The 23,866-nt window shown below is 41.1% G+C and overlaps 1 protein-coding gene and 1 long non-coding RNA gene across 2 annotated transcripts; both read left to right on the top strand.

Annotated features, from left to right (window-relative positions):
• The first annotated feature begins 7,548 nt into the window (after positions 1 to 7,548).
• LOC148821726 (tubulin alpha chain) lies at positions 7,549 to 22,726 on the top strand. Its single transcript, XM_088930180.1, has 4 exons — positions 7,549 to 7,720; positions 18,272 to 18,494; positions 19,912 to 20,060; positions 21,094 to 22,726. The coding sequence occupies exons 1-4, from the start codon at positions 7,718 to 7,720 to the stop codon at positions 22,066 to 22,068; spliced, it is 1,350 nt and encodes a 449-aa protein (XP_088786306.1). The 5' UTR covers positions 7,549 to 7,717; the 3' UTR covers positions 22,069 to 22,726.
• Positions 7,727 to 11,840, top strand: LOC148821727 (uncharacterized). The gene is made up of 2 exons (XR_016093890.1): positions 7,727 to 10,118; positions 10,691 to 11,840. It is a non-coding gene; the product is annotated as an uncharacterized LOC148821727 (long non-coding RNA).
• Positions 22,727 to 23,866: the final 1,140 nt, after the last annotated feature.

Below are 23,866 nucleotides of genomic sequence, written 5' to 3' on the forward strand. Positions count from 1 at the left end.
CTGCGATGGACTCGTCAGCAGTGGCATCAGGTCCTCTTCATGGACGAGTCACTCTTCAGCCTGTTCTATGCAGACGTATATATATATTGAACTAAATTCAGTTAATATCAGCATCTAAACCTGCTAGACAACCACCAGCAAGTATGATACTTGATGTCAAAACACTTTTAACAGTATGCTGTGCGTGTGAGTCCGGAGCACAGCCACTGACCCAGGTGTGCTAACGGCAGATTTATGAATGACATGAATTCACCAAATTCTGGATAATGACCCCATTTTTTTTCCTGATTAGAGATAATAAATCCATACTTGTTAAGCATAGCCCGTATCTTTTATAACTGGTGTAATATTATATTTTTCCACTAGATGTCAGTGAAGCAACAAAGCAAATGCTTGTTTGACAACTATTCAGCAATGTGATTGCTAACCCGACGTACCGAGGTCTCCTCTGTCCGTAGACTCAAACTGCAGATTCAGCAGTTTTCTGTTTAGCGCTGCATTTATAAAATATCATCCATTCTCAAGGGAGCCACTTACCACCTTATTTCTATATTCTGTAGGGAAAACTTAGTTTTCCAAATTTTGAGAGAACCACCATATTGTAAATGTTAGGGAGTATCTCAAAAACGGTTATAGTGTTGACAGGTGGTGCAGGACAATCTGTTGCCTAAATACTGAAAATAAATATGTAGTGTTGGCTGCACAATATTGTCAAGTGATATATAAACCTGTAATGTGCTCTGTGACAAAGTGCCGCACAGTTGTAATAGACCTGATTTACTTGGCTGAGGTGGAGACCCTGGCCAGATACAGCAGCAAGAAATATGGAGTCATCGCCAGGGACAGTCCATTTGGAGTGTTATCTGGGTGCCGCTCTTTGAGCTCCAATCTGCTGGATGAAGGCCGCCCATTCTGCACATCAACTGCCAGCTGTCTCTTTTTCCCAAGCATCAATACAGTTTCCTTATCTAGGCCTTTCGTTTTTCTGGACTACAATTCCCAGCAGCACCCGGGCTTGGCGATCCACGGCACGTGCTTCACCGAGGTGCGCCTGCCCTCAGAGGGGTGCTGCTTTGATGGCTGCACGATTCCGGTGGCTGACAATTCCTCGTGCCAGAACAATCCACCCAGGAAAGGTGACCCATCCTGCCCCATAAAGGGAGGGAGTTGCCATTTGCTCTTGGCCCTTGGCCCTTGGTTTGGGGTCATGGCAGATCTGGAGGTGTTCGTAGTCAGAAACAATTTCCTTTTTTTTTGTGCTGTGGGCGGTGTGAGGAGAAGTCTGCAAAACCATTTTTAAATGGGATATAGTATGACTAATTGAGATTTTTTTAAAGTCTATGTTTGTTAATTGTTACGTCAAGCCCCTGGTGAACTCACCACCCTTAATCAACTCCTTCACATTCCAGAGCAGTTTCCAATTAACTAATCAGACACACCTTCCTCCACCTGCCTGACACTCCACTCCTTGCTCAGTATGTGGTTTTACCTAGCTAGAACTGTATTGTTCCCTGTTTCCTTTTGCAAGATTTCTAAGTTTCTGGCTCTGACCCCTGGCTTTGTTTCTGACTTTGTCTTCTGGACCTCGACTTGGTTATTGTGGATTTACTGGTCTTTGACCCTGGCCTGACCTCCTGACCCACGTTTTTGGATGAACTCCCACTGGTACCTTTGAGTTCTGAGGATTCTGCTTAGGGTCCTTCTTCCGGATCGTAACATTAATGTGTCTGTGTGATGATTGTACACGTTTTTGTACATAACAATAAGAAACTGTTGCAATTAGTATTATAGCAAAATTACGATAATTGGATTGGTAGATTGGCCGGTTGACTGGTTCATTGGCCAATTGATTGGTATATTGGCAATCGATTGATCAATTGATTGGTTGGTGGTCTGGTTGACGAGTTGATTGAAATAGCTCATTGGAGACGGGAGAAAAGGAAAAAGTGAGATAGGAACACAAACATACTCAAGAACAAGAAGCTTTTTGCTGCAAGCCCAAACCTTCAGGTCAGCACTTCAGATGGGGCTAAAACAAAATCAAGAACATCAAGAGAGTAAAAGCAATAATCTCGTCATGCCACCCATTTGCACGCCTTGTTCATTAGGGAAGGAAGGAGACATTGTGAACACCACACAATACAAATCAAACCTCACAGTAAACATAGCTTGAAGTACAAACGGCAGCATGGGTGATCAAAAACTGATGGTATCTGTGCCACTTTACAAATAAAGCATCAGAGCTTGTTAACCGTGTGAGGATACGTTCGCTATTCCCTCTGAGCTGTCTAGTACACAAAGCCTGGTTCCTGTTCTAACATCCTGTTCACTGTGTACAGACATAGGCTGTTGATCCTGTTCTTTTCCTCCTTAAAGTGGAAGAGGTACCTGCATGATTCCTTACAGAAGGTTCAGGTACCGTCATGATGGAGGCACAAAAGGGAACCCTATGAAATGAACCTACAGATAATCGAAATCTCCCAGTTCTCTATAGAACCTATACAGCATGTTGAAGTTGAGCAACACTTCACAGACAGCACAGCCCACCGGCTTATCACAGAGACCTCCAAAACTAAGAATCCAGCTGAGGAATTCAAAATACAGCTTGAGCACAATGCTGCACAGAGCCAATCTGCCAAATTTAATAAACTATCTAGCCCTCTCTCGACTGTCCAGTGATATACTGTACCGACAAACCACATGTTGAACAGAAAGGGAAATAGAAAGTGAAAATTATGTTTATTAAACCAACTGTTTTGTCTGCTTCTATTCTATTACTTGCTGTTTTCTGGGATACAGAATATACAGTTGACGTTGTACAGGACTGTTGCAATTACGTGAACATAATGTACAGTATGTAACACACAGGAAATCGTGTTTTATTTCAATAGCTCAGTCACAGTCCGGGTGATGCTGTAGTGTTCATTCCAACTTGTCATCCTCTTGACTATGTGATTTGTTATCATATACAGTACCTGTTTCACATGAATACCTGTGGTTTTATCCCCAAATCAATCCTACGTAATCCTCTATTATTAACCAATGACTTTAAATTTTCGACAAGATGCACGACAGCTTCTGAATAGTAATAAAGAGTCTCTTCAGGCAGAGTTTTTAAAGAAACTTTTTTTGTCTTGAAATGTGCTGTCTTTTCAACATTTCTTTGGGATTGTGTGCAACATGAAATTGAGCACTATCCCTTCAATTTTATTTAAAGTTTTGTATTTGTTAGTAATACACAATAATTTGTTTCATATACTCCTGGTATTAAGGTATTGGCTCCTACCTACCCGATGGTCTGTTTTTTTCCCCTTTAGTTCTTCCTCGGTTTGTGTTCCCCATGTAAATACTTTTCAGTTTTCTTTGGTTTATTTGTTTGTAATCCATCATGTCTGTACAGATGTCTTTTGTCTTTTGACTATGAATCAATATCTATGTCTATATAATACTCTCATTTTCCATTCAACCATTGTACCATGTAAATCAGTTAAAGGTTCTAAGTTTGCAAGTTTTAAAATATGAGCAGCTCTGTGAAAAGAAAAGAAACTGATGTGTCAGCAAAAGAGAAGAGTAAGATTCCTCAGGCTCTCATTTACAGTACAACACGAAAGTCGAGTGCAACTAGAGAAAAGACTGCAGTAAGTGAGGCAGAAGTGCAAGTGAGAAGGGAGATGCACTCATATGCGAGTGCCGGTGCTGCAGGTTCAACTCCGTTACCAGAGGAAGAACTGGAGTCTCTCCTCCCCGTCACACCTGTGAGGACCTGACGCTGGAAGACGTGCAGGTAGACGTTCTTGGCACGATAACAAAGGTTGCGGAGGACTTGAAAGAAATGATAAGGGACAATGCTCTGAGAATTGAGACTTTAAAGAAATCTGTGGATTTTTTTGTTTAAAGAGGCCGGTGATTAGGGGGGCGGAGTGGTGGCTCTGTGGCTAAGGATCTGCGCCTGTGGTTGGAAAGGTTGCTGGTTTGAATCCCGCGGCTGGCAGAGGAATCCTACTCCATTGGACCCCTGAGCAAGGCCCTTAACCCTGGCTGCTCCAGGGGTGCTGTACAATGGCTGATCCTGTGCTCTGACCCCAAGCTTCTCTGCCTGTCTGTGTGTCTCATGGAGAGCAAGCTGGGGTATGCAAAAAGACTAAATCCTAATGCAAGAAATTGTATATAGCTAATAAAGTGATCTTATCTTATTGAATAATGATGCCAAATTATAAGCGTTGATATTTCCAAATAGATTGAAAAAAGGTTTAGATCAGATTATTGATTAGACACAATCTGAGTTTATGAAAGGTAGACACTTATGCGATAATATTAATCTAATCTTGGATTTGATAGACTATAGTGATCTTATAGAAGACAACAGTTATATACTTTTTCTTGAGTTTTATAAGGCCTTTGATACGGTAGAACATAATTTTATTTTTAAATGTTTGGAATTTTTTGGTTTTGGTCAGTATTTTCAGAATGTTATTAAAACTATTTATAATGGTTGTAATAGTTCAGTTAAGTTACATAATGGGACGTCTCCAAGATTTGATATTGGTAAAGGTATTAGAGAAGGATGCCCTATTTCTCCTTTTTCATTTGTATTAGTAACTCAAACTTTAGCTCTTTATATTAATAATAGTGTTATGAAAGGTATTAATATCTTAGGTAGAGAAATTAAAATTTGTCATCTTGCAGATGATACTACTATACTTCTTAAAGATAGTAGAGAGTTGGCTAAGGCAACAGAAGACATGTGGTGAGCGTTCTGGCACACTATGGCTGCCGTCGCATCATCCAGGTGGATGCTGCACATTGGTGGTGGTGGAGGGGATCCCCATTACCTGTAAAGCGCTTTGAGTGGAGTGTCCAGAAAAGCGCTATATAAGTGTAAGCAATTATTATTATTATTAAGACATAAGTACATTTTCTTTGGTGTCAGGATTATATCTAAATATTAATAAATGTGAATTATTCTCTCTTAAGGACTCGGGGTTAAATGTTGTTGACAATATAGCTATAAAAAAGGTGGTGACGTACCACCAGATCAGGAAGATGTATTAAATTTTGAGCCTATTTTAGACAAAAGAAAGAAGAGATTTCAGTCTTGGTTAATGAGAGATTTGTCTCTGACAGGTCGGGTTTTATTATCAAAAGCAGGGGGCTTTTCTCTGTATGTGCTTCTCTTTCATTGCATGTCTCTAAGGATATTATGAATTATTTTGATAAAGTACTTTATAACATAATTTGGAAAAACAAACCTCATCATATAAGAAAGTCTCTTCTAACTCAACCTAGGAATCATGGTGGATTGAATGTCTTAGATTTTTATACTGCTAATATTATATTTAAAAGAAATTGGATTAGAAATTATACTGTAAACAAAAATAGTATATTAAAATTGGATTCCCAAGTTGATTTTTCAATATATAGGTGATCTCGAATTTATGTTAAAATGTAATTTTGATATTAATAGAATTCCTCTTAAATATCTAACTTTCATAAACAAGTTTTATTATGTTGGAATGTAATACATAAGCATAACTTTCACCACATACATATAATATTTGGAATAATAAAGATGTAAAAATAAAAAGTATAAAAATAAAAGCATATTTTTTTACGACTTGGTATGATAACAAAATCTGGCTAGTGGCCCAATTGTTAAATGAAGAGGGCAGATTGTTCACATGTACAAAATTTTGGGAAAGATTCCTATAACTGCCAGTGAATATGCTATAGTCTTTGATGCTATTCCTGAGAAAATGGTGAGGCTGTTTAGAGGTAGTTTTGGCCTTGCTGGTAGAGTTTCTTCTGATTTCTCTGTTAATTTATTTTTGGATGGAGTAGATATAAAAGATAGAAAATGCAATAATAATTATATTAGGAACTTGTGCAATTCATATTTTACACCTTCTTGTATCTCCTTTTGGAATACTATGTTTAGGAATATAAATTGGAAATAAGTTTCGCAATTGCTGATAGATACTGTCTTACAAATAAAGTTAAATAAATTTCATTTAAGATCGTTTATAGATTTTATCCTGTTAAATCGACACTTTCTAGATTTAAACATGAACAAGATGACTTATGTGTATTTTGTAATAATGAGAAGGAATCTTTTGTTACATTTGTTTGTTAACTGCATATATACAAAACTGTTTTGGATAGATTTGAAAAATGTTAAATTGAAAGATTTCATTATTTAATATTTTGTTAGATCTGATTTGGATAAAAGGATATGTTTTGATTATTAATCTGTTAATTATTTTGGCTAAATACTTCATCCACAAAAGTAAATGGTCTAACACTGCTCCCTCTATTCATGCTTTTAAAGTTGAATTCCTTTTTTATTTAAATTCTATTAGACATTTAAAGAATCAAAAGGCAAGACATACAATGGAAATTTGTAAAAAGTATAATTTTTAGTTTTTACAATTGAGAAAGCCTCTGGCTGTGAAGTGTCTATTTCTGGATCTATTTTAATATTCCGTCTCCTGTTTTGTATTTCTGGTGTTTAAATAAAAAAATATTTTTTTAAAAAAGTTTAAATATATATATATAGTAGCGGCCTCGCCCGGCGTTGCGGCAGAAGAGAGCCGGCTGCGGTGCAGGACGGGAGTCGTGGTGGCCAGTGCGGCTGACCAATGGCGGAACCGGGGCACACGGTCGCGAAATCGCCCGGACACATGTAAATAGTTTCCCTGGTTTAGCAACCCTTTGATGCATGTACCCAATGACCACCCTACAGCTGTGTAACTGTTCCCAAATTGACCGCAGTGTGTTGTAGCCTGTTGTCTTTTTCTCTCTCTCTCTCTGTTGCGGTCGCCGTGCCGGACGCAAGTCCGATTAATAAAGAGCGCCGTGTTCCCAGTCGACAAGAGCCCGAGTCCCTGGTCTCTGTCCTCGCCTAACCCACAATATCATACTTATCTGTGAGCAGTACATAGACTAACTGAAACAGTTTCCAAATGTCTCAACCACCTTCCGAATTATGTGAGTAAAACCTTGCTTTGGAGCCAAAATTCACCTTTGGGTGTTCATGAATGTATATTACTGACTCTCCCTTTTGTACCTTGAAACCATGCCCATTCTAATGATGCAACCGGTCATGTGCTATTTACTCCGTGTGCCCCGCTGCTGTGCAATGACTTGCTGTTTTTCCAGGTTTCATGCTGATATTTCCGGTAACAGGGCTTCGTATTCTCAGATATTGACTCTGATTATATTCAGCATTCTAGGAGCATTGCCTGTTATTACATTTTACATTGGCGGCTCTTTACATGCTACAAACCTGCGTTATAAAACGGTACCTTAGCACGTCAAAAAATGCAGGAGGCTCAGAGGTGATGTCATGTTTTACCAGCCGAAACCCCAGAAGTGGGCTCTGTATTTTCCCCCTTTTCCGGAGTCTCTTTTGGGGTTTATTAATCGGCCCACTGCAATAAAAACACCTTCCGGTGCTGAAAGCTTTGCCCAGATCATTTCTAACTGCGTGTGCTGTGTGTGGGCGTGTCGGGGACCAGCCCAGGGCTTTGACAGGGGCTCCTCCTCCGATAACTACCCGGGATATATAACCCAACAGCCGGCTAAGCTGCACTAGTCACTCACGGAGACCACTTTGAAGGTTTGCAGTGAGGAAGCGAAGTACCGCAGGATTTCGTCTTGACCTACGCATTTGTATTTATTATATTTTCAAAAAAAAGACTCGGAACAATACAGCAGCAAGATGGTGAGTTTTAACATTTAAAGTTACCCGAAGCATTTTTTGTTCATTCGAATAAAAGATGAAACATTGAATATAGAGTTTTATGTTAAGAGCTAAGCGTAATTCCAAAACATTTTTTTTCCCCTCAGATGAGCTGAACAGTTTGACCTGCTATTACTTGACACGTTTACAATTTCATCCATAAATGTGGTCATGTTGCTGTATTTGATTGTGGGTAGACGGCACAACTGTAATGTCGTGTACTGTCGTCTCACTGTAATGTTAAAAGCTAAAGCTTTTGGGGGGGAAAATCGGCGTCTGAAATGCAGGTCAGGTGAAACTCAGGATTTAATCTGTTTAGCAGCGCTGCTTCAGAGACCCCCCAAATTTGTTTGATTGTAAATGTATATTGAACCGAGTCTTTTAACTCTTGAATTTTGATTTAAATAACGCAATATTTAAAAATGAATAAATTTTAAGTACTTAAAACGCCACGTGTATTAAAATTCGGTATCTGTAATTCGCATAACTTTTAAAATATAAATTAATATCATTATACAGTAAAATATATATAGAACCGGATTGCATGTTTAAAATACTGAAAAAACCCGTAATACATTCGATGTAGCACTGGTAAATCTAACAATGAGACTTTTTTTTGTCATGAGACATTTTATAAAATGAGACATTTTATAATGGCAGCAAACGTGCATCTCTGTTCTTACGATTAAAGATGCACAGCAGTGGTATCGGCTTCCTGATCGTTCATGGAAATGTTTCCTATATTTGAAAGGCAGGCCTGTGAAATAATAATAAGAATTATTTCTGGGTGGGCCTGTTCTGCGCTCAGGGACACGCCTGTCTTGTCATTACGCCGAGCGCTGCAGGGTTGGCGTCTCACCACCGATGTTAAGCGAAAGCTTTGCGTCTCTAGTGGAGAAACGTCAATCGTCATTTCGTTTTTCTGGATCATTATTTGGTCTTTTTTTCTTCTTTGCGTGATTAAATGTATGTAACGCCCGTGACCGCAGTCCTGGACCAACGTATCTGTGAAATATGTGGGACTTCGAGAGTGCGTATTCTGCAGCTAGACACAACAGCAGCGCCTCATTTCTTAACAGGCTTGTCTCAATTCCCAGGCTTGTGCCAAAAGGGGTGTTGTTACCACTAGTTAAAGCCGAATTGAGGCTAGATTGACAGTTTCAGGCTTTTAAAAGGGGCACCACTTGAAATTGGAAGCATTCGGATACCTTGCAATGTACAATGAATTGCGGATGTTATGAAGATTGTTGCGGGGAAAATGTGTAACATCGAATATAAAAAGCAGGTGTTATTAACGATCTTGCTCATTGAAAGGCATTTATCTCCCAGTCAAAATGGTGACGTGCATGTTGAGCATGTGCGAGTATAAAGGTCCACACACATGGGCATGAGAAGGCTGCTATCAGCCACAAAGTGAAGGTGAGAGATTAAGAGGGTTATGGATCGGAGAAGAGGATCAAAGCTATTTTTTTTTTCCTGCGATGAGGTTTCTAGAGCCGAGGGGCTGGTCGGATTCTGCAACTGTTGGAACAAAATTAACCAGATAATACATGTTGATCAGACTGATTTCCAGTGACCTGAACATTAACAGCACATAATTTTATTTTTTTTAAAATGAACTATCGCAGGTTTCGCGGGAAGCTACACCGCATGGTGCGCGCCAGCAATGCTATCCGGTCACACACACACACACACGATAGATTTTAACATCTGTAAATTGGTGCAGTGTTAGTGCTTTGGATGCAATCCACCAGCTCTCATGCGGACTCTGTTTCCTGAGCTTTGTGCGGTAATCCAGTCTGTCGGTTTTCATTTACGGCTGTTATTGTGACCGCTGTGCACATTCACCCGCATGCTACAGCCGAACCGGCGCGCCATACAGCGTCATCAGGAAATACGAAAACGCGCATCCGGAAGCTGTTTCTATCGTGGCGGGGGGGCTTCAACCGCTGTAGCTTTTTAAAAAGTACTACCGAAGTACTTTCAAAACCTCTCTGTTCCCACTAGAGGCAAAAACACACGGGATCACTGCTAAACCACCATTAAAGGAGCGCACCGCGTCTGACCACGCCTCCGTGCTCCTCCTGGCTGTGTGCAAGCAGAAGCTCAAGAGCGCCGCCTGCAGTAAAGACCGTGCAGCGCTGGTCAGACGCTGCTGAGCAGGAACCCGCAGGCAGTTTTGAAATGACTGATTAGTGTATTTTTAAAAAAAAAAAAATCGTCCACTGATCTAAATGTGCATGCAGAGGTGGTCCCATCCTGCGTCGACTACTGTGTGGACAGATGTGCTCCTACCAAGAAGATCCAGATATATCCCGATCAGAAGCCCTGGATGAACAAAGACATTTGCTCCAAGCCTAGTCTGCTGCCTTCCAATCAGGTGACCGAGAACTGTATTTAAAAAAAAAAAATCAAGATACGACCTGGAGAAAGCTATTGAACTGGCAAAGCAGGAATAAAGGGACAAATTAGAAAAACAGCATCTCTACCAGATGAGATGGAACACCTTTTACGCCTGTTTTTAGGCTCAGAACACCGAGCTGCTATCAAGACCTCCTGTGAACCAGGGGACTTTGTGTTACAGCTCTCTAAACACGTGATGCGTAGAGCCCTTAAGAGTGAAAACCCGCAAAGCAGCCGGCCCAGGTGGTGTCTCCCCTTGTGTCCTTAAAACCTGTGCAAACCAGCTATCTCCTGTGTATACAGACATTTTTAACTTCTCTCTGTCCCCATAAGTTTTACCGGAGTGCTTTTAGAAAACCAGAATTGTGCCACTGCCCAAGCTAACTTGTGTGAACGATTACTGTCCAGTAGCACTCAAGTCAGTGGTCATGAAGTGCCTGGAAAGACTAATATTGTTCCATCCCAGACTTCCTTGACTGACTTCAGTTTGCTTACTGCCTGAATAGGTCAGTTGATGATGCTGTATCTCTGCTGCCTTATCGATTACAGCTTGGTCTTCAGCACAGTTGTTCCCGTCAAACTGGTCCCGAAATGCAGGAATCTGGTCTTGTGCAACTCCAGCTGCAACTGGATACTGGATTTCCTGACGGGAGGACCTCAGGTGGTGAAAATTGGCAACAATATCTCCTCTACAGCGATCCTAAACACTGGAGCCCCACAAGGCTGCTGTCTCAGTCCTGGCTATACTTGTTCACCTATGATTGTACAGCCACTTACAGCAGCAAACGCATGAAGTTTTCAGGTGACACCGCTATTATTGGGGCTGCTCAACAACAACGATGAGCGCGCATACAGGAGTGAGGTGGAGCATCTTACAAGATGGTGCCATGACAACAATCGGGCCCTGAATGTCTGCAAGACAAAAGAACTCATTGTGGACTTCAGGAGACCCACAGGGAATCACGCCCCAGTCGGCATCAATGGCACAACGGTGGAAACTGTCAACTGCTTCAGGTTCCTCGGCCTGCAGATCTTCACTGACTTGGCTTGGTCTCGCAACACTGTAGCCAGTCTGGAAAAGGCACAACGGCACCTGCACTTTCTGCGGTGCTTAAAGAAATGTCGTATGGGGATGCTGTTAATAGCCGGAGTTGGGAGCCTCTGTGACATTCTACAAGGGAACAGCCAGCAGGAACTCAACATTGACCACTTCTGGCCTTTGGCTTGTTTCTGGGTTTGTTGCCTATTAACAGCATCAAGAAATGGTACAATAACGTACACAATAAGCAAACATTCATGTCCTGGTTTCTGCTAAGCAAGAAAAAACTACCATGACATTCATGTCCTGATCTGTATTAGTCCGACACAAATGGTTTTAGATGTTCCTATAGTAATCGGTTCGAGCTGGAATGCTTGTTTGGTTATGGAACCTTGAACACCGAGTTTAAACTACTTCATTATATATTTGCATTTTATCCATTTATCAGTGATCATTGTTAATATTCAAATCGCAAAGAGCTTTCTTAAAATTAAGTGTGGTTGACGCTAAAGGGAATTTGGTAGCCAATCTTGAATGCAAGTTCAGGCATCCAGGATTACAGTGAAATGGTTTAATTATTGTCGGTTTCTTTCTCTCTCTTGTACGATTTCTGATTTACCACTAACTGAATTTAAACAATAAAACCTTTGCTGGTCTCTGTAATTCTCCTGCACTGTTTGTTTCGTACGAAGGTCAAAAAATGTTTGTTGAGCAGTATTCTTGCATTTAACGGGCTTGATCTCTTTGTGTTAATCGTCACTTAAAACCAACCCAACTGCCAGGGTCCCAGCTAGCCATTATACGTTTAGAACAAATAATTATTTCTTTTCAGGAGGATGTAGTTTTAAACTGCAAATGGTCGCATAAAAAAAAAGGGTTTTCAGATCATCAATCTTATTAGACTGAAACAGAAACATCTTTGAAGCCTGGTAACTGCCGCACATGAACCTCACTGTCAAATAAGCAGCACAGATGTTAAAATGCCAAATATGAGCTGGGGAGGAAATGGGTTCTTTTCTGCCACTACAGTAATACTGTGTAGTGTGTGATGTTTATTTTAGTCTGGCATGAGATATGTGGTGCCTTACATTATGATTTCAAACCCTCATCCATTTATCTGCTGTTGATGACCAATGTTTTCATCCATTTCTCAATTGAATAAACAGTGGTAGATCAAAGATTCAATAATGAAATTGGGCTGTTTTGTGTTTGTGGAACTATTCCACATATGCCACAATATTATTGAAACTGTAACTTTACTGCTGAGATTATATTGCAGTACTTTATTGGAAGAATGTGACAAGCTTGTCTAAAGCATTTACACCTTTTCAGCAATACCCTGTGTTTGAGCCATACTGTAATTCCTCAAGTGAAAATATAAATGAAGAGATTTATGATCGCACAAAAAATCCATTACGGATATAAACTTGCATTTTTCTTTTTAAGTTCTGCATTCAAGTCTGCGAATATTAAATATTAAAGCAGAGTAATATTCAGATACTTCTGGATGAAGATCCTAAGTTCTTTCGGCGTGTTGAACACGAAATTCAGTGAGGTTTCCATTCCTGAAGCAGTGAAATTCTAGATTTACAATTCTAGTTTTGAAAGGAGTAACTAAACAAAAAAAAAACACACACTCCGAAAAGGCTTTAGAGAGGAAGATGAATTTAAAAGGTAGTGGAAACCAGGTTCTGAACTGATTTTGAGCAAGAACTATTTGTTTTTCATATAAGGATAGAGAGGGTTGCCCATGTACATTTCACCTTTCGTAATATGGCTGGTTAAACTTCATTTAATTCAAATGTTCAATGTATACTTAATATATTCTAATTATACCACTAGTTGGTGCAGGCTGCAGACTTATTCCTTTCAGTCTGAATAATAATTAATAAATGCTTACACTTATAGCGCTTTTCTGGACACTCCACTCAAAGCACTTTACAGGTAATGGGCACTCCCCTCAACCACCACCACCACCAATGTGCAGCCCCACCCAGATGATGCGACAGCAGCCATAGTGCGCCAGTATGCTCCCCACACACTAGCTCTCAGTGGGGAGGAGAGCAGAGTAATGAAGCCAATTCATAGATTCAATAGACCGAAGGATCAGATTAGCCTGACATGATCAGCAGAGGTTTGAACAGTTGTTAAATGTATTTAAATGAAGCCCGGATCCTTTTGTTTTAAAAATACTGTCAAAAAAAAAATCTGAGTCATGTACTAAAAGAGAGCAGGGAAAACGCCCAGGTTCAGTTGGTAAAGTCGCCCAAAAATAGATGAGTCACGGCCTGGGCTGCTTGCCCAAACTAGGCCATCGCATCTCGCAATCTAATCTCCCCGACCTGCCTGTTATCGGAGGAGCAGTGGCTGCGGCAGCCTTTTAAAAATAGAAAGCTGGCCCCCAGGAAGAAAAAATTGGAAAAACTCTGGGGCAAGGGCTGATTCTAGGACACTTCACAAACTAGAAACTGGGGAGGCTAAAATAGAGCAGCCCCGCGAGGAATGGAACTATTTTCAGCAGGATAAATCCATATAGTAGGTGCTGATACTAGGATTACTGTTGCACCCTGTAACTGCAGATAGAGCTTCCCCAGCTGTGCCAAACGGCTAAATCCATTATTTTGCAGAACCACTTGTATCGATTGCAAATTTCTAATCTAAGGAAATGGCACATTTTTATTAATGGATCATTGTGCTTTGGTGGCACCAGGAGAATAGTGAAGAGCTCATGTGAAAGAGGAATATTAACAGAAGTTTGGTAAGGGGGTTAAATCCTAATCTTGCACACTTCCGTTCACCTACAAATAAGTCGCACACTCAGGATTTCCCTTAGTGTATCTCTTGCACTCCCCCCCCCCAGTCCATCACAGGCCACACACAGACACACATGCAGGCACACACTCCCCACTGAGGGACAGTTTTCCTAGAAGCCAATTAACCTACCAGTATGTTTTTGAACAGTTGGAGGAAACCGGAGGAGAACATACAAACTCCACACAGACAGCACCCCAGGAATAGAATTGAACCCAGGGCCCTGGTGCTGTGAAGCAGCAATGCTAACTACTGTGCCATCTTGTCAATCAAGGCTCTGTCAGTATATCATAAAATCTGGTCTTTAATCAGTCTTTTCCATCAGTAATGTTCCTGCAGGCTGCATGATATAAAAATAGCACAAACAGTACATACAGTATAATATAGATTTATTGGGCTCTAGCAATGTTTTATTACAGCTGGGATTAGTGTGGGAAAAGAAGCTTGTAATTTTGACTCTCAGAAAAAATCTGCGTGTCGATAGCTGACCTCTTTTTTTTTTTTAACTCTCATGTTAATGAGAAAGCATGGAGATATGCAAGTCCTGTCAGAGTTTAGAGCATGGGTGTCCAGTCTTGATCACTGGAGGTCAGTGTGTCTGCATATTCTAAGCCCCCGAACAGCTTGTTTAGAGATTAAAAAGGTGTTGTCTTTGTTTATTTTTAAAATATATTTTATACCGTCATGGAGTGTGGATTCTTGCACTGAAACAAAGCTGTGTGACCGGTGTGTGCTATATTCTACTGCAGCTTGTCACTTGGATGCAAAGATTTGTGACTCAGTACCCTATAACAGCGCATTTCAGTTGAGTGCATTCCTCTATTGACTTACAGTTGTTAGTTCAACAAAATAGCTAAAATATATTGTAGGTCTGAAATACATCTGTTATTTTTTACTTAAAATGTAAACTGTATATATTTTCATTCTTCTGTGTATTTTTTATATCAGATATCTCATACTCTCTTGCTAGAAAGAAAAGATGAGTTTTCATATAACACGTGGTAAAATCTATACCTACCTGTTTCATGCCACAGAAAACCTTCAGTGGTATTAAGTAGTGAAACTATGGCATTCTGGTAAAGAATTGAGGAAATAAGTGCAATTCTGCCTTAAATTCTCCATCTTTTTCTGGGACAATTGAATGTATTGGTCAAAAGTGCTAATTTTCAAAATAATTGTAATACATGCAGTACAAGAGGGCACACATCCAGAACAAAATGTGTACCTGTATGAGTTATTCATTGTGTAAAACAAAAAAGAAAAAGAAAGTAATGGGCAACTTTTTTGCTAATGATGCTCTCCCTGTGAAAATCTGTTTATGACCGTCTTCTTGGGGGAAGATAAAGAGACATATATTGTATCAAATAGTATTTAAAGGAAAAGATTTTGCTGTGGTTTTGTAAAATGCGTTTTCTTCAGTCGGGAACTAAAATACGAATCTCCCTAATGTTCATATATTTAGAAATTTCCGAAATGGTCGTGGACAATGTCTCTTCTAATCTTCATGTTATTATTTATGTATAGATCTCTGTATTTATCACATGAAAGGGGATTTTTTTTTTGCTTTACCTGCCCCTCTGGTCAATACATATGCTTTTAACAGCCTGAAATAACCTAGGATTTCTCTGGGTCATTCCACCCTTTAAACTGGCTGCCTTCTGCCGTTACTCTGGTCTCTCCTAGTCTCTATTATACTACTGCTGATTCTAGTACTACTGCTATTACTAATATCGGTAAGAATTCATTTTCTTCTCTTATTTTGCTTTTCATCAAACGCTAGGTTTCTCTCTCTGGTACAAATTAGTAGCCTGATCAGCAAGTTCTCTGAAAATAAACTTTATTAATTGGAAGCTTTTTTATTTTATCCTGACGTTTCAAGGGACTCACTTTCAATTGAACAATGAAATCTATACCTGCAGCCAAACGCATTGCTCACAAATTGAATTTGAAGGTGACAGGAATAAAATGGCACATTGTTTCTGTTAACTGGGATTGCTCTGGCACCTGTTTCTCTTCCTGCCCTTTGGAGTTGGGTTTTATCAAACGTTAATGTTTTAATCCTTTATCTAAAATGCTTTATGCATAATTACAATTTTCAGACATACTTTTAGTGCAATTTGTGTACAGTGCAATCGGGAGAGACCTGTTGCTAACGATTGCCACAAATTTACAAAGTTATCAGGGAAATGGCCAAATCCATGCAGGTGCAGTATATTTTTTGGAAGAGACATCCCTCTATTTTCTAAATATATCAATACAGATGTGCAGGGCAGCCAGAACCTATCCCAACAAGCACTGGGCAAGAGGTGGATACATACTGGACAGGATGCCAGTCCGTCACAGGGCACACGCACAGACACATGCCAGGGCAAATTCTCCCAGAAGCCAATGAATCCAGAGGAAACCCACCTGAGAGAACATGCAAACTCCACACAGATAGCTCCCTGGGTCCAGAATTGAACCCAGGACTCCAGCACTGCAAGGCAGCAATGTTAAACACTGTACTAACTTGTACTAATCTGTCTTGGAATAGAAATGAACTAGATAAACTCATTATGCTGAGTTACAACAAGCCCTGATGATAACAATGTTAATGTTCCTGGGTAGTATCTTAGTTGGCCGATGCTGGAAGAATTACAAACCAGGGATCACTGACATATGTTTTACGCCATATGTTTGCAGACGCGGTCTTGTAGGATTCTGACCTTTCATAGATCCTGGGCAAGCATGCACCTGTTTGCAGTTGTTTAAGCCCTAGATCCCCATACATCATCCACAGCGTAGCTGTCACATTCTCATCTTGTGAGAAAACTACAGTGGCGTGTGTGGTATGAGAATGTGCATAGTCCTTCTGGAACGTGTGAAGGCCGCATGGACCCACACAGTCCAGGTTCCTTTGACTTGGATCGATGTAGCGCTGTACAGTGAGGCTCCCATCAATTTCTGCACATGGAATTCTGTAGCAACCATGGTGGGTACAGGCCAGGGGGAAATTTGGCTAGGAACACTGGGGTAACACCCTTCCTCTTTTTGAGAAATGCCCTGGAATTTTTTAACGACCACCGAGAGTCAGGACCTCGGTTTTATGTCTGATCTGAACGACAGTGGCTTTTTACAGTATAGTGTCCCAGTCACTATACTGGGGTATTAGGACCCTCACAAACCGCAGGGTGAATGCCCCCTGCTGGCCCCACTAACACCTCTTCCAGCAGCAACCTTAGCTTTCCCAGGAGGTCACCCATCCAGATACTGACCAGGCTCACACCTGCTGAGCTTCACTGGCAATCCACTGAAGCTAAGGATTACTGGAAGAGGTGTTACATACTGCGGTCTGTGTGGGTCCTAATGCCCCAGTATAGACGGGGACACTATACTGTAAAAAGGTGCCATCCTTCGGATGAGACATAAAACTGAGGTCCAGACTCTCTCTGGTTATTAAAACTCTCGGTGAATTCCTGCCAACTGAATCGCATATGGAGCCCCTCTTTGATCTTGGGGAAAAGTGTAGCGAGTCAAAATTGTCAAGATTATAACTTAACATGGACAGAGACTATATTTTCCAATGCCTCTTCCTGAAATCCCTTGCCAGGTGTGTACCATGTGTAACGGCATGTTGGAGTGAGCCACTAACGCATTGCAATATTGGGTTCCTTTTGATGAGCAGGGAATATTGTAATTTTCACTAGTCTTGGCTTTAAACATGTTGAATCGCCCTCATCACCCGTGTCCAAGCAACTCTCTCACCATTGTAGTGACGAAGTGCTTGTGCAACAGTGAAAGTCACTTGAATATCTGGTGATCATTCACGAATGATCAATTAATAAAACTTACACCAAAATATTGAATCAAAATCTAAAATCTATCAGGAATGGAGTGATATTTCTTTTGAGTTCAGTGTATGTATATAGCATGCTTTTATGTTTTAAAGTTTCTTTTCAGTTGCTTCAAATAATTTTTTCCTGAGCCTGGGTCCTTGGGTGCTACAAGTATGAAAGATGTATGGCATGTAGAACTATACTTGAGGTGTTTTAAAAATGTTTTCCACCTTTACGATTTGCTGTCTTCCCACAGGCCCACCGAAGGCAAGATAAATGTTCATTATCGGTCTCCTAAGGCCTAGTTGGAGGGGGGGGGAAGAGAGCCAAAACGAAGTTCATACTTATAGCTGGAACATCAGATATTTTCATAGGGAGAGATGCTTAGATTTTTGTGAGGGATTTTGAAATAAGCTATATGGTTAACTGTTGACTCAAGGTAACCTTGACTTTCTCCCATCCCAGCGTGAATGCATTTCTGTACACGTGGGCCAAGCTGGTGTCCAAATGGGCAATACCTGCTGGGAGCTCTACTGCCTGGAGCATGGGATCCAGCCTGACGGGCAGATGCCTAGCAACAAGCCGGTGGGTGGGCACGACGACTCCTTCACCACTTTCTTCAGCGATACTGGAGCAGGGAAATACGTGCCCAGGGCCATCTTTGTGGACCTGGAGCCCACCGTCATAGGTAAGGCAAGCAAGTCTAACTTGACCAGACAGTCTGGGTCCTAGTGTGCATTTATAGCAAAACCTCACTGGTAATTCTTGGTAAAGGAATTATCTGCTGCTGCTGTTGTGAAATATCAGTCCCTACAGTAGAGTTTGCGTTGAGGAGTTCCATGAGTAAAAACCCAAAAATCTCACAAAATTTGGATGGCTTAGAAAGAACTGACTTGTGACACGTAAAAATGGAGGTAATGGCAACGGTAGGAAAAAAAAAACCTTTGGAAGACTGAGGAAAATCCCTTTCTTTCTCACTGTGTCCTGTGTCGTCAAATGATTCCAAGATGCCAGAATTTTTCTAGCGTTTTGGAATAGAGAGGACTATTTTTTTTCTAGAATGTATTTTGACTGTTGTGAAGAGGAGGAATCGGTTGTCACAGATTCGATAAGAGTGGGGCGGGGGGGGGATAAGGACAGAATTCATAGCTGGGGTCCCCTCTTCCTTGTTTTCTTTTTGGGTGGGATTTTTATCTTGGTCCTTGTCAGTGCTCAGAATGAAGGCGAGGTAAAGATTGGGAGGGGTTTCTCTTATTCAGGAATTATAAGGAGGATAAGGATATATTTGTTCTTATTTTGTCTCTGTTCTCACTGTGAATATATATTCCTCTTGCCGTCTGACATGATTTTCATTACCCATGATATCGTTTGTTTCAGCCTGGGTCAGTTTTGAGCTAAATGCATCTATTAAATGTACCGTATGCCAGAAAAAAAAAGATTTCGCTATAATGCATTTGTCTTATTTGAAACAACACTGTCCGTTCATTTGTTAATAAGTTATCCTCGAGAAGAAGCATACTGGTAGGTTGATTGGCTTCTGGGAAGACTGACCCTGCTGTGAGTGCGTGTTTATGTATGTGTCTGGCCTGAAATGGACTGGTGTCCCATCCATGGAGTATCCTGTCTTGTGCCCATTGCTTGCCAGGATAGGCTCTGGCTCCTCCATGACCCTTAATTGGATGAAGAGTTTAGAAAATGGATCAATGCCTGGAAGTTTAATTCCAGTATTAAAAGTATTTGGTCATTAGAATCACAAATTGGAAGACATGGCATTACTTAGACCAGTTTCTAACGCACCAATGAAATTAAATTAAATCTTGATAAGCACATTAGTGCCTTTCTATGTTTTTTATTTAGACATGGCTTGACATTCAGCAGTTTAAATCACTTCACCACCTGTTGCCAGTCAACCGTCTCACTAACAAGATAACTTGTGATCATGCGACAATCGCTTCAGTCATGCAAAGCCGAAAATATTCAAGCAAAATCCCAAATCCACATTTTTCATTATCTAAAAACATGTTAATCTAGTTCTTTAAACACTCAGTATATGAGATAAACATTAAAAGTATGAAGACTACATTTTGAAGTGTTTGTATTCCCAGACGAGGTGCGCACAGGTACCTACCGCCAGCTGTTCCACCCCGAGCAGCTCATCACTGGCAAGGAAGACGCTGCCAATAACTACGCCCGCGGGCACTACACCATCGGCAAGGAGATCATCGACCCCGTTTTGGATAGGATCCGTAAACTGGTGAGTAAATGAAGTCATTTATTCTGCAGGTCAAAGGTTAAAGGCTACAAACAGGACATCCAGTATAGAGCAACTGGAGATGACCGTTACAGACATATCAGATGGATATACTGTGTGGATATTTGACCACTCTCTCTTCCCCCAAGAAACCCAGTCCCAACCTAACACCAGGAGGTGGATTAAATACTCAATATTTCACTACTCTAAACACATGTAAGAATGTGGGCTTCTAAACCCTTCACTAATTACCTAATTAATTAGCTGCTTATTACCATGTATATCTAGATGTGTTTTAAACAGCCTCTAGTGGCAGCTGGGCAGCTGTTGTACAGTCCCTTCAATGAGCAACCTGCCACTATTTTACTTATGTAGCATATACAGTACATAGGTCATTGGTATGTGTGGTGAGCTGTTAATTTTTTTTTTAGTTACTGCTTTTGCCAGTCAACTAGAGAAAAAACAGTCATTTTAGTATGTGAGTGGGTTCATTTAATCTGGTCATCTTGAAAGGTTGCTGTAAGAACAGGAGAATACTTAGAAATGAGAGGAGGTCATTTGGCCTGTGTAGCCTGATACTATTTGCTTTGATAGCATAACTAGGCAGCTTGTTCCATACCTACACAACTCCTTGTGTAAAGATGTGCCTCCTGTTCTTGGATTTAAATGCATTTCCATGTAGGTTCCAGCTGATCTCACAGGCATATCAAATTACTATGTACAGGTGTTGTGTCCAATTTCTTGTTGTTTTTTAGTTCTATTTTACAGGGAAAGTGCATTTTTTTCTGCTTCTGTGCATAAAAAGTCTGTGTATGGAGAGTATTCTGTTATAATGAGGAAGTGAGCAGAGTTGTACCATTTGTATAAGTTACATTTCCCCATTAACAAATGCCATGAACAGTTATTTAAGGATTCATGTGACTTTTATTTTTGACTATGTACACTCTAAAACCCCCAGTTTTTCATTTCTGGCCACTGGACCGACTTCTGTGATTAGAATCAAAATGATTTGATTGATCAATTCTGTTTCTTCTAGGCGGATCAGTGCACAGGTCTTCAAGGTTTCCTGGTTTTCCACAGCTTTGGAGGTGGTACTGGTTCTGGTTTCACCTCCCTGCTGATGGAGCGCCTCTCTGTGGACTTTGGCAAGAAGTCCAAGCTGGAGTTTGCCATCTACCCAGCTCCCCAGGTATCTACAGCTGTGGTGGAGCCCTACAACTCCATCCTGACCACCCACACCACCCTGGAGCACTCTGACTGTGCCTTCATGGTCGACAACGAGGCCATCTATGACATCTGCCGCAGGAACCTGGACATTGAGCGCCCATCCTATACCAATCTCAATCGGCTCATCAGCCAGATCGTCTCCTCCATCACTGCCTCCCTGCGCTTTGATGGTGCCCTGAATGTGGACCTGACTGAGTTCCAGACCAACCTGGTGCCCTACCCTCGCATCCACTTCCCTCTGGCCACCTACGCCCCTGTGATCTCTGCTGAGAAGGCCTACCATGAGCAGCTGTCAGTTGCTGAGATCACCAACTCCTGTTTTGAGCCTTCAAACCAGATGGTGAAATGTGACCCCCGTCACGGCAAGTACATGGCCTGCTGTCTGCTGTACCGTGGAGACGTGGTGCCCAAAGATGTTAATGTGGCCATCGCCACCATCAAGACCAAAAGGAGCATCCAGTTTGTGGACTGGTGTCCCACTGGCTTCAAGGTGGGCATCAACTACCAGCCCCCAACTGTGGTGCCTGGGGGAGACCTGGCCAAGGTGCAGAGAGCTGTGTGCATGCTGAGCAACACCACCGCCATCGCTGAGGCCTGGGCTCGCCTGGACCACAAGTTCGACCTGATGTACGCCAAGCGTGCCTTCGTCCACTGGTACGTGGGAGAGGGGATGGAGGAGGGAGAGTTCTCTGAAGCACGAGAGGACATGGCGGCCCTGGAGAAGGATTATGAAGAGGTGGGAATCGATTCCTATGAAGGAGAAGAAGACGGAGAAGAGTACTAGGAATACAAAGCATCAGTGAAGGCAAAGAAAGAGATTTGTTAGATGTCAGATGCCAGATTACACCGAGATCTCCGAAAATAACTGGACAGACTGCTCTTGGGCCCCGTTTGTTTCTCATAGCTGTATAAAAATGTCTAGCACTCATGCCAGAAAAATAAATTTCCATGTAGTTCTCAGTAATATAACTGGTACTTCAGTTGTACTTAAATGTCTTTAAAAGCACCTGAAAATGCATACAGGTTGGGGAAAAAAAAACATTTGACCATTACCATTGATAATACTTAAACTGGAAAATAAGTCGATATAAGACCATTGTAAGGTGTGGCAAAAATAAAGCATATTAAAAACCTTGAAATGTCATTAGTGTATTCCATCCAGAACACTGAAATATATTTGCATCATGGGCAATAAACATTTAGCGAGTCTCTCTCTTTGGATGATCACAGTGGTTTGCTGCAAATTGCTCGCATTACGTAGCACGAAATGTTTTGGGTGAAACACCCATGTTTGGGGGTTTATTTATTTCATTGGGCCTTTTGAAATATTTGTGTTGCTGTTTGTTTCTGTTACCAAGCACAGTATGTGATGCGGAGGCCTACAGAAACTGTCGTGACTGCCAGAAGCCCTTACTTTTGTAAATAAACTTGTTTAACCCAAATGCGTTGTCCTTTGTGTACTTTTGTCATATTTATGTAACTTAAAGTAATATATGGGGGGGAATGGTAAAGAAAAAAAGTTGGGTAGTTTTAATGAGTTGTTGATTTGTCCTGATTCCCCGGGAATCTGGCTGCTTCAAAAACATTGCCTTGTTCTCTTGAGTCCTTTTCTTCCATTCTCAAATGCTCTGGGCAGTCTTCTGTGTTGAAGACTTAATTTGTTTTAGTTTGTTTACTTGGCTTAATACATCCATTCATTTTCTAAAGCTTCTTCCAATTCAGGGGCAATGGAGAGTCCTGTCCCGGAGAACGATGGACAGAAGATGGGATACATCCTGGAAGTACAATCCAAAACATGGCACTGACAGACGCAGACAAACTTGGCTTAATTCCTTTATTAATTGCTTAATTATTTCCCTTATTTGGGTGGATTGCAGAGCAGTAGTACCTTTTACATCTGTCCACAGTATTCTAAGGGAGGTCTTGCCAATACATTAATGATCAACCTTTCCTTGATTTTCAGTTCTTCACATTTAATCCTTCAGTTGTAGTATGGCAGCGTGTTGCTGGTTTTCGATTATGAGTTCCCTTTCAGACTTGAAGATCTGGATGCCAGAACCACACAACAGCATCTTCTCTTGTGTCCTCGTCCAGTTTTGAAGCTGACATAAAAAAGCACCTTTTAACGCACACCTCAACTAGCACTTGTGTCAGCGACGAGCAATACTAATGATCCACTAGTAAGAGGAGTCCTGTTGGAAACTTTGATTCAATAATGCGTTAAAACTTCCTGTGTGTTCTTTTATCTTGTATACATTAACACCCATCCCAGGCTCCCAGCCTCAGTGTCCTGATGTCCCAAATCTCTAGGACTGGGTGCAGAACCACCACAACATAAAGATCTTCAAGCAACAAGCTTCCAACTAGAATCAAGTTGCAAGATGTCTCTGAAGAGGTCTCAAGGTCTGGAAGATAAATATCAGAGGTCAACTTTGGCACAGGGTATCAGATGAAGTGATGCAAATGTTGTGTAAATTCCTCCCCCATATTTACATTAGGAGAATTGGGACGCAGGTAATGTATCGAGTATCTATATTGCTCAGTCTGTTTCCTGTCCTCACACGTAGGGTACTGTACGGATT

Source organism: Atractosteus spatula, chromosome 13 (assembly GCF_055471065.1).
Source record: "Atractosteus spatula isolate fAtrSpa1 chromosome 13, fAtrSpa1.hap1, whole genome shotgun sequence".
NCBI classification, from domain to species: domain Eukaryota; kingdom Metazoa; phylum Chordata; class Actinopteri; order Semionotiformes; family Lepisosteidae; genus Atractosteus; species Atractosteus spatula.